This window comes from Buteo buteo, chromosome 7 (genome assembly GCF_964188355.1).
Source record: "Buteo buteo chromosome 7, bButBut1.hap1.1, whole genome shotgun sequence".
In the NCBI taxonomy this organism is placed as follows: domain Eukaryota; kingdom Metazoa; phylum Chordata; class Aves; order Accipitriformes; family Accipitridae; genus Buteo; species Buteo buteo.
In genome coordinates, this window is record NC_134177.1 from 33,019,961 (window position 1) to 33,037,445 (window position 17,485).

General features: G+C 39.5%; 1 protein-coding gene across 8 annotated transcripts in view; it reads right to left on the reverse strand.

The window, feature by feature from the left end:
* Positions 1-17,485, reverse strand: part of FARP2 (FERM, ARH/RhoGEF and pleckstrin domain protein 2) — an 81,402-nt gene that overhangs the window by 48,529 nt on the left and 15,388 nt on the right. For 6 of the 8 annotated variants that reach the window (XM_075032312.1, XM_075032313.1, XM_075032315.1 and 3 more), the window contains 4 exons: positions 9,826-9,930; positions 8,433-8,475; positions 3,401-3,479; positions 1,415-1,512 (listed from right to left, as the gene is read on the reverse strand). In XM_075032312.1, the coding sequence (XP_074888413.1) occupies positions 1,415-1,512; positions 3,401-3,479; positions 8,433-8,475; positions 9,826-9,930 (325 nt within the window). Of the gene's footprint in view, positions 1-1,414; positions 1,513-3,400; positions 3,480-3,573; positions 3,725-8,432; positions 8,476-9,825; positions 9,931-17,485 lie in introns of those variants that run through there. The other 2 variants (XM_075032318.1, XM_075032319.1) reach the window with 2 other exon arrangements.

Below are 17,485 nucleotides of genomic sequence, written 5' to 3' on the forward strand. Positions count from 1 at the left end.
AATTAAAATGCAAAACTTTTGAAAGGACAAAAGGATATAAGTTATCCTACAAACCTCCCCAAAACTGTGAAGCTCATTTTCACGGGAGGATGCCAAAAATATAAGCAAATTCAAAAGTTAGACAAATGCATGGAAACAAAGCTCATCAAGGGCAACCAAACAAAGAGATGCAGAGTCAATCTTTGACTTAGAAGGGCCACATGCAAAGATCACTGGATGGATGCAGCAAAGGAAGTATCACCATATGCTTGCTCCATTTCTGAGGGCTTCCCCATAGCATCTGCTATTAACTACTGTCAGAGAAAGGAGACTGGATTAAATGAGTTAATAATCTCATCCAAGGCAGCTGTTCTTAAAAAGAACACAGCAATATCCTGTTTAAAATCAAGCCAGCATATGAAACAAGAAAAAAAAAATTTGAAAGGCACTTTTTAAAAGAAATTTGTGTTAAAAATAATCATACTCTTTCTCACTTCTAATTTTCTAGTAGGTTAGAATCAATCTAAGCAAGGCCAGATGCTGAGATTTCCTCACCAGCTCCACACTGCACTGCTGGAAAATCATGAGCAAATTTTAATCGTGTCACTCACTGATGGCACACACACAAGATAGATTTGCTTTTCCAATAAAATCACCATAACTAATATTATTATAATTGTATTATTATATTACAATGCAGAATTATATAACTACTAACTATTTAGCAGTGAACATGTGAAGTATCATTTAATAGCTTTTGTTTCAAGCCAGCAGTGAGGCACAAAAACCCATTTCTGCAGCTCAGGTTACAGATTTGTAAACACTCTATGATTTGGCTGCTGCTCGAGCTGATTTGGTGTCTGAACCCATTCAAGGTTTTCAACCTACTCATCTTAAAGGCCACATTTTTAGGTCTTTAGGCACGTACAGACTGAGCGAGCAGCAACATGGAGAGCTTCCAAACCAACTGCTTCCCATTTCCACTTGCAATCCCAGCAAGGATGAAAGCTGCTGACAGCCCTACTGTTGAACTTGTTCTAGTTTTATTTCAGCCCAGTCTATACACTTATCTCCCCCCAACCACAGGGAAATTGAGAAATGAAGCCAAGGAAGCACAGAGGCAGATGGGAGCAGCTGTCTGGAAGATGAGGAATGCTAGTGACTCTGTTTGCAGACCAGGGAAAACAGACAATACGCAAGGGGTTTGGTTTCATATAGTCTCCACAAAGCCAAAGTTATCTCATACATAAGCACCAGCTGTTCCTCACCACAGCTAGCCCTGATGATAATCCAGTGTTATCAATGGGTTTACTGCATGTACAGAAGGAAATACCATGAGATGGAAAATGCTTTTCGTTACCAAAAGCTTCTGTACACTATAACTTGGGTTAGCAATGGCAACATCACCCGATGTCACCACAGTTGAGATACTCACACTGCAGAAGGTGAGAGACCAGAAGAGCAGCCGTGTTGTCACTGCAGGTCAGTCGTTCCTCTGCCAAGTCTCTCTTGATTTGCAATGCAAACAGGTACCTGAGAGAGTTACAAGTACCCCCTTGACACATCAAAGAATGTTAAAACAACTGAGCAGTCCTTTATAAAACTAGCATCTCCTAATTCTTCCTTTCTCCAAGAACAAGGTAACACAGAAACCTTGCTACCACAGACGGTCAAATCAAACCAAACAACCCGTGACTAATCCAGTGCAATTTATCAGCATAAATGAACACACAGGAAGGAGGAAGCAGAAGAAAAACCACACCTTTAACAAGTTTGATCTGTGAAGTAAGGGCAGCTGTAGTTTTTAGCTGGAAAGAAACTTAATGAATAGTTCAAGTGACTTTATCTATTACAGCAAAGATGGGAGAACATCACTGATCCTAGAATCTTGTTAGGAAAAACAACTGAGTGTTTCTGCTAGCACTCAATTTATTTACTCAGTGGTTGTATTTTCCAGGACTGTAATGTTAGCAGCCTACAAAGACAGTAAGAAATTAAATTTTGTTTTCTTAAACCACTACACTCATTTAACTGAAGTATTTCCCAAATCAGTTGTTAAAGAGGAATAGATTTCTGTGTAACAGTTTTGTGTAAGTGATAAGCTGCCTGCAAAACATACAAGGATAGAAGAAAAACATGGCAGCCTTGAAAGTGTGCTGATAAGGACTGACTTAGTAACCTAAACCAATTTTAATACATTTTTATGAACGTAATGCTGCCAAGTCTTTCCTGCTTTCTTTTTTACTTGAAAGAAGTTGCAATAAGGACTCCAGTAAACAGGTAACAACTTATTACTATAAACCTTTGAACTGACAGACTGATCAATATTCTTTACTGAATTACAACCTGAAAGAGAACAGTAATTTTTTTAAAGAATTGTAAAACATTATGTATCACATTCTTGAGCCAAAAGATAATAAAAGGTATACATTTTTAATGTGCTTTGTAAAAAAATTTTGAAGTACTGTAGATATGTATTAAAGTCTATGTAAAGTATGCTGTTTTCTGCGTATCTGACTGAGCTATCTTGGTTTCTTCAACAGACTCACAATAACATGTATGTATCATTAACAGCATTATGAAATACCTAGACACTCTAAGCACAGACCAGAATTCCATGATAAGTACTCCATAAGTAGACAAAAATACAGTTCCTGCTCCAAAAAGCTGTATTCCTAATGAAATTCCTACAAGAAACAGCAACTAACATAAGAAAATGGGGAGCAAAGGAAATATTTATATAGTATTTATCATAAAAGACAAGCACATTGCATCACAGCAGTTACCATGCTGGTTTGCTCTAAAATAAGTCTTAAGGATTATAAGGAACCTCTGCGGATCTCTCAAAGGAATTCCAATAGTAGTAAAACTGGGAAAAGCACTAAATGAGATCTTTAAACACTAAAATCTTGGATAATGTCCTTGTTACAGGCACAGGCTTCAAACCACATTCCCAGGTGCTAGCAAGTGGATAGGTCAGCTTAATTTACCAAAAATCAGTTAGCAATCAGCAGAAGCGACCCATGATGAGCATTGGTAAAAAACCTGAACAGTAAAGCGTGTTTGCTAGTTGTAGAATACTTAAAGCATGGTCTTCTGAAGTTTAAATGATAAATTATGTACTTCTTAAATTTATAAACAGTACCTGTATAAAATAATATTTCCTCTATACCCTGTCTCTTTTGACACCGTGATGTTTGGCAAGCCGTAACCTGCACTGTTTTCTGTTTTGAAAAATGTTTTTTCTGATAACATTCATCTGCCAACATATGTCTGCTAAAACCATTACACTAACAAAAAGTGCTCTTTTGCTCATCTTCAATATAAGTTTTGTTTGGAAACAGATGCAATGTCCTCCTACTCCGACATTCCTTTTATTTCAGTAGGTAATGCAAATCAAATTTATCAAAAAATACTTTACCTAGTATATTCCTCTTGCAACTGACCCGGGTCTGGAGGGAAAAACTTTACCGCTAGACGAAGCATTGTAGTCTTTGGTCCTATAAGAAAAATTAGTCATTTCACAAAAAAACCCTTGTTCTTCATAAGCACATGCATATTATGTTTTCCAACATGCAGAGAAATACAACGCACACAAAGCCTAGCCAGCTTTCAGCTTGCCAGCCAACTATAGTGGGCCTATGGGGTATAGATTGTCCATGTCAACGGAGATGCAGCAGGTAAGTTTGCAGAGGAACTGTCTATACTACTTCCAAGGCAAGTCTGCAGTCTGAATGCTATAAAAATAGTTTTGTGCAACATGAAAGCTATAATACCCCAAAGCAACTACTTGACTGCATACAAAAGCATTACAAATGACTCAGTGAGAGGTTCCCAGAAGGGGAAGAGGGTGGAGACACATCCCACAGGCTCTCCCAACAGCAACTGCCACCGTCAGAGTTGTCAATGGACTGAATCCACAAGCCGGAACCAGCTGGCTCCCCACAGAGATAAAAGTGCGTTTGCAGCCTGCTCCCAGCATGCCCGTTAATACCCGTTTCTTCCCAATTTTAACACTGTTCTTGTCAATCTCAACAACAGGGAGAAAACTAATTTAACGTTTAAATCTAAACAGAATCCTAAGTAACTATTTGAAATAGTCCATAACACTCTGTGCAACATTTTACAACAAAAAAATCCAACTGCAACTGAACTGCATTAACAATTTCAGCGTCATGACTCAGTCTGCTGAACCAGCTGACTCAATGCCCACATTTCCCTGTTTCACCAGTATTTTCAGAGAAATATTACAGGGGACCACAATTGCTTATCATGCCACAACTGGGCACCACCGTTCTGCTGCTTTTTTTCCTGTCTTAAAGCAGAAAAGGCTGAGTATTTTGCAGGCAGGCAGAGCAGTAGCCAACCTGTGCTTACAGAAGCCTACTGAGCATCCATCTCACATCTGCAGCATCCCCCGGACAAGAGGACCGCCGCTCATCCACCGCAGCCCCATGCTCCACCGACAGCATCTACACCCAACTGAGACAGACCGAGACCTGTCCTCAGTGTGCACCTTCCCACGAGGAGCAAGGACAGTCTGCCTTGAGTGTGCTGAGCCAGAGAAAGGAAGGGCAAACCGAGGAAAGACGGACCCCCTATAGAAGGCAGAGGAAGACCTGGGAAGGTAAAAACTACAACCCCTCTTCTTGCTAGACTCTTCTCCTCTGGGTGCTATGGGCAGCATATCCACGTATTTCATGACCTGACTGAACCTCAAAGCCAGCCCTGCTTACGCATGACCTCCAGAGGTGCCTTCCAGCCCCATCCACCCCAGGACTCTGCATGCTGCTGCCATTTCAAAGGAAGCTTAGCCAAAAAAAAAAAAATTTGTTTGAGCATGTTGGTAAGCACAAGCCAGCCTGCTTTAATTTATTTTAAACACCAAGATCTCTTAAAGCTTGACAAAGTCCAATTTAACCCCATCAACCCCAAAGTACACTGATTTCTTCTGTCTGGAATACCTGATTCCCATACGCCAAATGTTCCTCCACTCACTCACCCTTTCATTTGCTAACAGGGGAATAACAAACTTTGCTTTCTGCCAAGTAACTGGGAGAACTAACTCTCAGACTATCACAGCTGTCAGAAAAGCAGCTCCCAGCCTCTGATACCAGAATTACCAAAGCTTTGGTGAACAAAAAAAAAATAAAATCCACATTCTAATTACCGTGTAGTATCTAGAAATGAAAGGAGGCTGGAAATAACACCCTATAATGATACACAAAGCTCACATTTGGCAGAGACTAAAACCTTACTAAGGATTTTGAAGTTCTTGAGATGTACCAAATGAGGAAAATAAACAGTTTTAATGATTCTGGTAAAAAGACCAAAACTTTACATCAAATTTCTGAAAATACTCTGAGCCTTTGGAAGACCTTCACAAGGTTAGGAACAGACCTGCACATTATTCACACCAATCAACTGGAAGGTATTGCTGAGGGAGCAATTTTGGCATTGTTTTGAGCATCACTTACATCAAATGACAGTAAATATTAAAAATTAAAAACATAACACTACATATTTGCTTCTGTAGCACAACTTCTCCTCTTTTTGTTTTTTTTAATCTCACCTTTCCTCTATGAATAAGTCCCATTCTAATTAGGAAAAGAAACACTAGCCCAGTCTTAACCAAGATGCAGAATTTATATTAAGAGGCCAAATCTGAGCAAAACCTAGAACAAAAACAAACAAAAAAAAGAAGCTGGGAAAAATTACCCATGTGGGTATGGTGAACACAACACCATACAAAACACTGGCAACACCTCAGAGAAGGTATCCAAATGCCAACCTGATATTGTGCACCTGTTAGGAAGGCGAAAATTTGGATCTAAACTCCTTGCCTTCTGGAGTGGTTCGGTATTTAAACTGACTGCATTCATTTGAAATTAATGAAAAATAAAATCCTCATCATACAACACAAAGTTCTATATATCTCAGAATAGATCATAAGCCAAGACTAATTTGAAGGAAATGTTAATAACCTAGAGCTTTTGTTTTAGACAGCATGTCAAAGACTCAGAACTGCACACCTACAGCTACACAGCAATCGACATCAACATAAACTAACAGGTTTGAGCTGTACTATCTTAAAGCCCATGATAACATCTAACATTCCCCTACTGCTGGACTAAAAGTTACACAGTTAACTCCAAAATCATTAAATTACAAAAAACTAAACCAACCCCCCAAAAAAACAACAAAAAAGAACCTCAACAAAACTTCTTAAAGTGAGAATATAGGAAGGACAACATGAGCAAACTCACCACATCTCATTCTTCCAGAATTTCACTTTTCCCTTGGGAAACACCCAGCAGCTGCACACAGAGCAAGGGCACACAGAAAGGAGGAGACTGCCTTTGTGTGCATCACTGCCAGGATAGCCCACCTACACCCAGCTGCTACCCACGCCTGCAGCAAGCCCAGGCAGAGGGGCACCGGGGAAGGGCAGCCCCAGTATGGCTGGGGAGCATAGAGGCTGAAGCCACAGCAGATGTGGCTAGCCTTGCACAGCTGTATGGTCAGAAGTAAATGTCTTTCTGTTATTGCAGCTTGCTTAGTCCCTTACTCCTGAAATGTCCACATTACCAAGTAGTTAAATTAATTCTCCTCTTAACGCTTTGTATTCAGCTGTACTGTCAAAGGGAAGTTTTAGGAACATGCTCCCGTGCAATCATGTCAGCTACTGGATTCAATGAAAGAACAGCTTAAATTACTATACATGCAATTAACGTTCTGTAAACATTTTCAAGGCTTTCTACAGTCCTATCTCATTTCAATTTTAAAAACAGAAGAATGCCAGGAAGGGATTCAACTAGCATAAAAAGAAAAAAAAAGGAAAAAAAAAAGATCTCTCATCCGAGCTATCAAAACTTTACAAATTTAAAACTTATTTCAGAACTTGAACATGTGCCAGACAACTGACTGGGGTCTCCTACAGATTAAGATTAAAAAAATTTTAAAAGAAATCTTTCAGTGTCACTGGCAACATAACATGGGTGGTAGATCACCAAGCAGCAGAGCAGCCATAAATTTCAGCACATCCCCATAGTTTTAGACGATTTAAGAACAATATATGTACCATCAGGGAACACAGCCATCAGTCTATGGTCTAAGACCAAGCTTCCCCAATTTATGTGGTATAGAAGAGGATGTAGAAGGAGTAACTAAGCAGCACCACAGACCTGTGGTCCACCAGATCTTCTGACTAAAACATAATACCTTATAGCCAGGAGCACTGGAAAAATAAACCAAGCGTAACTGCATGGAGTATATAAAAATATGGCACCCCAACAATGGGGGGGGAGGGGGAGGGGAGGAGGGGGAATAGAGAGTGAAAGACTTCCTAAGGAAGCCTTCTTTTATAAGCTTCTTCCTAAGGAACCCTTCTTTTATAGCTGATTTGGCTCTTCTGCTTAAAAAACAACGTTGGTAAAAGTTAAAACCATGACCTTAAAGTCAAAAAAATCTAACCAGAATTTGTGATTTTTTTTAATTTTCTGGCAATCAGCTTTAGGCAGAAGAGTAACTAAAAACTATCCCCCAGCACTGATTTTCAACATTTTTCAATTAAGATTTTGAAATGGAGTAGGAATCCACCACACCCTCCTGATCCTTGCTCTTCCACAAAGCCTTTACAATCAGAAACAGAAAACAAGCAAACAGCTTAACCCTGTTCTAAAGGAAAAAAAGTTTGAGCTAATCTTTCAACACCAGAAGAACTAGCATATTGTATTCTTCAATTATTTTTAGTCTTTAGAGTGCACTTCATATTACTTTTTAGAGTAGCATAAAGCAAACATGGCATCACTACTGCAATATCCTCCTGGCCAAGGAGCAGAAACAAATTTCACAACCGAAGCAAAGGGAACTCTGAAGCTGCAGCCACCCACCAGTTGCGAGATCCCTGCCTCTGCTCTCTTAGCAAAGCTGTTCCTGAGCACATCGAGAGAGTTTTTGAGAATGAGATGGAAATACCCACCCCGCTGAAACTCCCTGCATGTCAGCAAGCCCTGAGTGCAGCTTTTTATAGCCCTTCTGAAAGGTGCATCAGCTCTCAGACAGGATCTCACGACTGCAGATGCTACCTCCTCCCGTGCAACGGGTACAATAAGCCAGAATACTCCTTTTTCTTTCCACCGTAAGACAACACAACTTACAAAACCTCAGAAATGGCAAATGTCATGTATCACTTAAACGTAACACCAGCTGACCCAATCTATCTAGGTATTTATCACAGAGGAAGAATCATACCTTCATTAAGTTTCCATTCCACCCACTCCATACTACATATTAAAAACGTCAGGTTTGCATGCCCGAACAGGAACCACTATCACTCCTACCAAGTACAATTTTCAGGGAAGCATAACCAGTAAATCAAGTAATAATTGTGAAAGCAACCCACATAAAGCAGATGCAAATTAAGGAAAACTTCCTTTTTTAAAACTACTTACTCCGTACTTGTTTAATAACAGGTTTCATAGGTTCCAGCCAAATCTGAAATTAAAGAAAAAAAAAATTACAAACTGACATTTGTATTTGAATGCAATATGAAAACATCAAAAGTAAATTCAAATAAAGCAGTAATTTATGAGTATACATTTCTTCCTCACTGCAGTAATGCAGCAATTCCTTTGCTTTAAAAAAGTGTACTTATCTATTTGTACTGACATTTATCATGCAGCAATAGAAAAACCACTGATCCGTGGTTAAAGCTCATCTGGACAGAAGAAGAGCCAAGTCAGCAAAAGCACACCATCACTGCCAAGAAGACAGAAATCATGCCAAAACACACGACCGTAGACAGGAGCCAGACTACAGAGTTACAGAAGGTCTGGAGAACATGACAAGGTCCAACTTTTTTTGCCTTTCATGCTTTGTCCATCTCTCTTACCTACCTACTTAAGGTTTTTTTACTCAATATTAATTTCCCACAAATTTCTCTCTTTTGACAAGCACATTTTTAAAGAAAGACTATTGTTGTTCTTGTAAAAGGAGTATCCATAAAATTAAAGCAAATTATTCTGGATGTTCAACTTTTCCCCATGACTCCAAACAAAAAATTGTAACAAGACAATTATGTTTGGTCTTCACTAGTTACTTCTCTGAGAGAGTGCTGAGGATCTTAAGAACCTTATTAGGTGCAGAAACACTTTGGATGCTTTGCAGAAGAAACGGAAACTAAACAAGCTTTACTGTATTTCCTTGGCTTAAGAGCAGTGTGTATTAGTGCTATTAGCATTCTCTATGTTCTCAGTCATATTTTCTGTGTGCGAGTCCTAAAACTAGAAAAAGTAATAGAAAAAAACAATGAAGACACAATTTTGGAAACATTTTTTCATTTTGAAGCCACATTGTCCTCTTCGCAAGGTACAGGATAAGCGACTAGGAGACTCACAGAGTGTCAGTATTTATCTAGATCAATGATTTAAAAAACTTGCAGGTCTGTATGTCTGCTGAGGTCTCTCTTTCTTAGAAAGAGGTTCATAATGGCCCTTCAGGGAAATTAATTGAAGACTGAATTAACTGAAGAAAAATATGAACACTACCAAAATTACACATTGTAATACAATTTTATAAGTGCTCCACAGACTACACTTTGAGTTGATGTTTCCCATTTCAGAAGGAGGATTTTATCTATGTCCCTGAAGGCAGAAACATCAGCAACTATTTAACTGCTTTATAGGTTTTTTGAGATTTAACAAGGAATAGAATGTGATTCCTCCCCTCTGTTTTATTAGTTGTTGTTGCTCTGGTGAGCGAAGCAGATTTCAAGAATCAAAGAGACAATCCTACAGAAGACTCCAGCAGACTTTGAAACCAAATTCATCAGGGAAGTGTACATACCCAATACGACTGGATGTTCTGGAACTCAATCCCAAAGTAGTCTGATTCAATCAAATTCAGGTGCTTGTAAACTTCTGTCAGTAATGTCTGGCCATAATATTTTGACTAAGGAAGTAAAAAAAACAAAATACAGTGAGATTAATATGAATAAGTTTACAGCAAATTAAAAAAAAATTATGGCATCTTTAGAAACTGTAGAAAAAGATCTCAAAAGTTTTTCCACATCACTCTTGTCACTTTAACACGCAAACATTCAATATACAGGCACAGGTCCATACAAACAATTTCCACAGAACCAGAGGAACTCAAGCTGGAAGGGGCCACTGGAGGTCATCTACGTCCAACCTCCTGCTCAAAGCAGGGTCAGCCATGAGACCAGACTAGATCAGCTGCAAACTATTTGCAGCTCCTTCAATAAACCAGCACCATTTATTTGTGTAGCTGGACAGTGTGGCTCTCCCCGAGCTGCAGCAGACTGAAGCAGGGGCTGCCAAAGTCCTGCTCACATGCACACCTCCTCGCTCTTACCAACACCAGGGACCACGCAGCCATGCATAACTTGCACACCAGCAAGACCTGCAAACATATGCAGATGCTCTAAGCAGGCCCAAGACAGCCAAGGAAGGCTGGCACAGGGCAGTTTGCGCCCAACCAGGATTTATCCCCGACCTAGGAAGCACTGGCCAGCCCCGCAGGAGAGCAAGAGCTGTGCAAGCAGGACTTTACAGGGCCAGGCTGACCACTGCCAGGGATCACATTGACTGAGTGGAGGCTGCTTATCACAGCACATGCAAGGCCTTTGCTGACAGAACTAGAACTCATCTACAAAGGAACATCCTTCAAAAACCCTAACCCTAACTTTTTTCTTGTAAGTGTTCAAGAAAACCCAAGGTGATAGTATTTATTCTGTTAACTAACAAATAAACAGGAAGGCTATAGTTCCCTGACAAAGAAAGCAGTGGGAACCCAAACACCCTCCCCTCACACCATACTTTCTGTGTACTCATTTGCAATGAATCCCTCCCTTAAGAAACCCAATCACTAACCCTTTTCGCAGTCAAGTTAGGCACAAAGCCACGAAGCAAACATCAGCAGAAAGCAGCTACGGTAACACAGGAGAAAACGGGAAACTTTCATAGCACACCCAAAACAACTATGCTTGGGTCTGCTTATTAAAACATATGAGCTTGCTCTCAGCATCTATTATTGCATGACTGTAGCAGCCACCACAAGAAAAATAGCATTTATGAACCCACACATTAGTGCATGAAAAGAATTCAAAGGGCTTTTGCATCGCTCGGTACCTGTTCTAGCAACGCACAAAAGCTAGCAGGACAGCTAGTGTAGGCTGCAGAAGGAGGTAGCATGGCCACTGATATCCGTGTTCTACCTTGGACCGTGCAGTGATCCTGCAACTGCAGCGACAGGGTCTGGCATCACTCTGGTCGGCCGGGTGGTCTGACAGAACACACCTCGGGCATTCACGCCACCAAGGACTTGCTTATTTGGAAAAGTCGGAGTGCCAGAAGACTACGACTTTCCCATCAAAGCAGGCACAAAGTACTGTAATTGGCTCTTTAAACTCAGAACAGCATCCCTTTTAAAAGTACAAGGCATTATAATAAATTAGTAAAAGAATAATTTAATAAAATGTGCAAATGAAAATATCTAACAGAAAGAATGGGCCACTAGGTTAAAATAAAGAGGGTTTAAAAAAGTAAAAAAGATGGTGAAAGTTGGGGAAATTGTTTCACATTACTGAGATGTATAGAAATTCAAGAGTAATTGCTTCTTACAGGAAAAAGAGATTAATTGTCGATGTTTTTAGAACTGTGCAATTTAGCTAAATACCTCTGTACTACTTAAAAAAAAAAAAACAACAACAAACTTCAGTGAGAAAAAGTATGGCAGCTCTGCAGTACTGCAAATCTGAAATAGCTTTGGTAATTGCACTGCTGTGAATGGAGCTGACTGAATCCAACACTATAAACAAGGAGGAAAGTAGAGAAACAGAAGGACAGAGAATGACATGAGATCAGCTCATCCTTCTCATTCATGCTTTCACAAGTCACGGTTATCTATATGGGCAAACATGGGTGTGAAGCATAGGTCAGGTGAATTCACCTGGTACAAACACCACTCATTCATAAAGTTTCTTGGTATCATGCTGGATCAGGCCACTGACACTGAAACCCCCAAATAAAACTGCAAGTCAGGAGAAATGATCCAGTTCTTCATCACTTCAGTGGATACAGAGATGCCTGGTTGGCAGATGACACAGTATGGTGAGGAGCAGCGCTCTCCTCTTTTTCTGGACAAGTTTTGTGATGTCTAAAATGGCATTTTCTTCATAAGAACACAGCTGCTTTTTTTTTCTCTTTTTTTTAGCCAAAATCTGTGCTTGCAGAAGACTCTGTGGGTATGGGTTTTGTTTTTTTAAATGATGACAATGAAACAAGGAATGATACAGGTAATGGTAAGCCACACCTTCAGTAAATATAATTCTTGCTTTTCTGTCTACAGGCGTTACAGACTGCTTGCCACAGGACACACATGCTCCTGGAGAAATGCATTTTGAAAACTGAATTTTTAACTCTCAAATGAAATACATTTCTTGCTTTGCACTTGTGAATAAATCTTAAAATAGTAACAAAAGAAGAAAATATCCTTAACTATAGTAGGACCCCTTTTTTTTTTTAAACAGAAGAAAATACCCTTAAATATAGTACGGCTTTTTTTTTTTAAAGGTATAGATACACATGTATATATTTATTATTGTATTGTATTGTAAAACTGTACCACAGATTTGAGAAAGGAGTACTTTTTAGCCAGTGATCACTGACCAACATCTATACTTCCATCTGCAGAAGATGGGACACGCCCACCTGCCATTTCACAGATAGATCTATTAACCTCTAGAAGCCATGGACCAGGAGATGTCCTGTGACCCCAAGTTTTCAATTTTTCATTTGTGAAATAAGCAGTAATTCTGGTTCCAACCACCATCTGTTAGAATCGATAAACTTGGATTAGCTTGTGAAAGATGTCTGGTAGCAGTTAGACAAGTTTTACAGTCAAACAGTGTGCTATGTTGATTAAGGAAACTGTGTCCTGTCCATGGCTAGTCATATACAGCCATTAAAATTATCCCAATCAGATTGTAATACACAACTTTCTCCCATGCACGGCATTTAAACTGAGTTACGCCTCTGTGGCTCCACCAGGCTCCATGCCCGATGACAGCCCAGCTGCCTTCATTTCTTGCCAAAAGGGAGGCTGTATGGCATACACGCCCCTGGCACCTCTCTCCTTCCACTGTCGAGCCTGCGCTCCCTTCAAGAGAAACTGGAGATGAAGAAATTAAGATGGTCAAAGCTGGGAGCACTTTGCAACTGATTAAATTATAAAGGTGCCATTCAAATGTTAAAAGTGTAAAATTATTTTGACTGGGCCAACTATAACTTTGGGTGTCATTTACAATAATAAGTTATGAGAAGCCTCATTCTAAGCTGAATGCCATTTCATAGTACTTCCTTCAAAGTATAAAGCAACAATAACAATGCCACATTTTAAAAGAACAGTATTAACTTAATTTGATTTTATTTTTAAATTAAAATTGGTTACAAAAGCTTGAGACAGAACACAATCTTTTATTATCATTATGTCTCAAATGCCGTTGGAAGACTCTTCTTAGAGCTACTTAGTTCCTCAAATTGTTTGTTACACTTATAACCATCCTTTCCAAAAAGCTTCTTTAACATTTTGAAGTTGACAAAAATGAAAGTTATATAGCAGGTAGCTCCATGTCATTGTTTAATCTGGATAAAAGCAGCACAAAGCAAAATCTTTTAAGTAATTACTTAATTACTGCAATTTTGATGTCAGGGCAAGAAGCTGCATGAATGCATTTCAGAAAGGTCCCGTTTTCAATACAAATCCACAACACGGCATACTTTCCATTCCAAACTTCTCAATTACTCTTTATATGCTGCCAAGACGACTACTGATATTACTGAATTACTGAATTATTCCACATAAAGAAAGAGAAAAAAAAAAAAAACACGGTAAAAAAAAATTAAATAGACAGCTAACAAAAGCTTTCCCTAGTGACCCTACTCTAACTGTACTACAGACTATTTTAACAAGTCATCATTAGAAGAATGTTCAGTACAATAGATTTTTTTTCCAAATCAATTTGAATATTCAGATCAAGCTTGAAAAGATCCCTCAGAGCTGTGCAAGCAGGGTAATCTGACAGGCAGTGATGCTACAGAGGGCCCTGCGCTGGCAAAACACCAGTGTGGCAATCCCCTGCCCACACGCAGCAGGAGTAACGCCTTCAGAACAGGCTCAATGCTAAGCCAGCATCAGGCAGGAACATAAATTAGTAGGAACAAACATTTTAAGCTGAAGTTTCTTGACTGAAGGAGGTATCTATATTGTTTACTCAGCCAGAAAAGTAAACATATTCAATGTTAGCAATTTTTAGGACAGAGGAGTCAAATATAAGTAATAAGAAAAAGTTGGAACGACAGCTATTTTTGTTTTATCACCCCAACTGCTATTTCCTATTTTCTCAAATATCACTACCTACATGGCAGATCCTTCCTCTTCCGTAACGTTTTAGCTTAGGAAGACAGAAAAACAAACTAGGAATGCACAGCCTATGATTTTCAGTTGACCACAGTTCAGTATTATCGAAATCAATTCTTCCTCAGTAACTCACAAATATGTCTTCCAGTACATCTTAACTTTCTGCTTCCACGTATCTTAACTTAAAAACAAAAAAAACCCAAGTCTTTTCATAATGAGTAGTATACTCATATTCCAAAACAGACAAACTGCCCTTGCTCAAACTTTCCAAAAATGAAATCCACATTTGGCTGCAGTTAGGCTGGGGGGGGGGGGCGGCGGAAGGGCCGGGGGGAAATCCATCCAAAAGCCAAGAGTTTGGAAAAAAACGAAGAGTTATAAAGCAGAGGTATAGAATGGAAACTCTTGTGCAGCCAGAGCTGGAGGAGCCACTGGCCCCCAATTTCAGCGAACACCAGCTGACCTTGGATTTTGTGTTACAGAAATCTGCAACTGCCGGGAAACCAAATCCTCCAGTAAACAGTGTATCTGCATGAGAGGAAGAAGTTTATGTTTGACATCATCACTGACAAGTGGCCAACATGGAGCACCCCACAAGCAAAGAGAAGCGCAGGCATGAAAAGTAAACTGAACTGATTGAAATAAAGACCCCTTCACCATTCACAGATATTTTTTTTTCTTTTCATGTACTTTAGTGGTCTTCCTAAAGAAAAAGTGATTTCTCATCTTTTGGCAAATTAAAAAAAAATACAATCGGCAACTAAACATAGTATTTACACTAGACTTGTTACTTCCTTTCTTAACCAGAAATATACAAACATTTCAGTGAGTTTATAGCTCTGTTCATCTACAGCCCTTCTGTAATCTGTTAGATCTCTGTCCAAATGCAAAGCAAGACATAAAAAACACCTTCAAAACTCCCTATTAATAACTATCATTAATGCCACATATAAACAAAAACTGCATTTATGAATACAGGGCGTACATTTAAACCACATTTATTAGAAAGAAGGAAAAAATATAAGATGGCAAGGAATACCATTCATTAACTTCTTGTTTTCATGGCTAAAACAAGATGACCTTACAGCTCCATATCAAGTTTTTAATCAGCAAACTGGAAGAGTAAGAAATAACTGTCTTCTTTTTCAGTACTTTATTAGTTTCTTCAATTTTGATTGGAACAAGTAACTCAAATGAAAACGGTCCCTGCCTCCCCACAAAAATGGGTACCTGGTAACAACAGACATATCAACCTCTGGTTTCATGTGCTCAGCCAAATACTGCTTAACTACTATTTCATTTTGATTATCTGAACATTTAACGGTAACTTTCAGCTTCAGTTATTCCAATCTTTCTTTAAATATATATATTTGTTTTATTCACCCTTACATAGTGACAGGTCCCAACTACAGGTTATTTTACTAAGACAACACCAGAAAGAGTTTGCAGTGCATTTAACAACTTAGAGAGCATTGGATGAACAGCCTGTGATATCAGGGGATTTGACTCCTTGTACAAGGTCCTCTGCGCTGCTGCACACCTCTGCAGTCCCCACCTGCCACTTACTGAAGATGACAATCCTGACCTCTTCCAGAATTGGGTCAAGAGCTACAGGAGTCAACCCAGCACATAAGGTTTGTGAAACTTCTTCCAATTTTCCACCCTAGTCACTGGCATGAACTACTTTTTTTTTTTAAAAAAAACAACCACTTTTTTCCTACCCGAGGGAGCACAGTCCAGCTGCCAGGGCACTACTGGAGGTCTCCCATTTGCAGCAGCAGCCTTTCTACATGGCGCTGGGAGAACCCCCAGCTCCTCCCGGCTCACTCCGAGGAAGCCGAACCCATCGCCAGACCTCATTTCCCACGCCTGCTGCCTGCACTTTCACTGTGCCAGCAGGGCAGCTGCTGGACACTGGAAAGCACCACCATTGGTGCAACATCCAACGAACATCCACATCCACCTCAAGCTGCAGCCACGTGGCATTTCTTATTTCACGGTCACAGACTGAACTCTGGGAATACACCGCCACCCTGAAAACAATTTTGTAACTTCTTCACAAATTCAGATAGCGTACATTTTCACCGTGAAAATGTACTTCTGTTTTTTAAATATTGTGCATCATGGTATTTCTACATGGCGTTGAAATCCAATTTACTCAAATATGGAAGCTGCAAAAACAAATACAAATTTCTGAGCTATTTTAAGTTACATTATTACACTGCATATTGGGCATAATTTTTTGTTTTTAAAAAAATTGTAAGAGTCCCCCCTCCCCAAGATTTTTTTGTCCTAAGATTTCAGTGGTTGGTTTTGTTGTGGGTCAGGTTTTTTTAAACAGAATCCACAGCCAGACAAATTATTCTAGAAATGTAAGCCTCTGGCTCATTTAATTAAGGTTAGCTTTAAAACCTGTGATCATTTAAAGGTTCAAGCAGTGTTAAAGCACTTCACTGCCAAATGAACTAGCTCTACCCAACAAACATGCTTTTCCAGAGTGGCTAGACCTGCTGGATGCCTGAAAGTAGGAAAACAATAATTTGTTGACATGGGAAAAGATCCCCAAGAGGGAGGGAATTATGTGAACGAGATTGGGAAATGTATACTTAGGTAGACTGCATGCAGAGACAAAAAATGGTCCCAAGTTCCAAAAGCGCTCTCATGCTGAAATACCTGGAGCACTTGAAATAAAACACACTGTGCTCAGAGGAAAACAAAAAGGCATCACGGTTAAGCATTCAACCTACATATGGTCCCCAAAGCACTATATACAAACAGCACACAGAAGATCCACATAAAAATTATTAAGCATCAAGCAGAACTTCTCAGTCGCTTTCAATACCTGGAGAGAAAATACAAACATGCACCCCCCAATACCTCTGCTTCATATACACTGCTTTAGACCACCTGGGGAAGAGGTAAGTCACCCAAATTAAAACCCTGGACCTCATCACTGCAAAGAGTTCCGCAGGACACTACTGACTGACGATTTGCCACCAGAGTTAATGCTTGCTAATCATCAAACATTCAGACGACAGAGGTGACAATATCACTGAAAGCAGCGGCT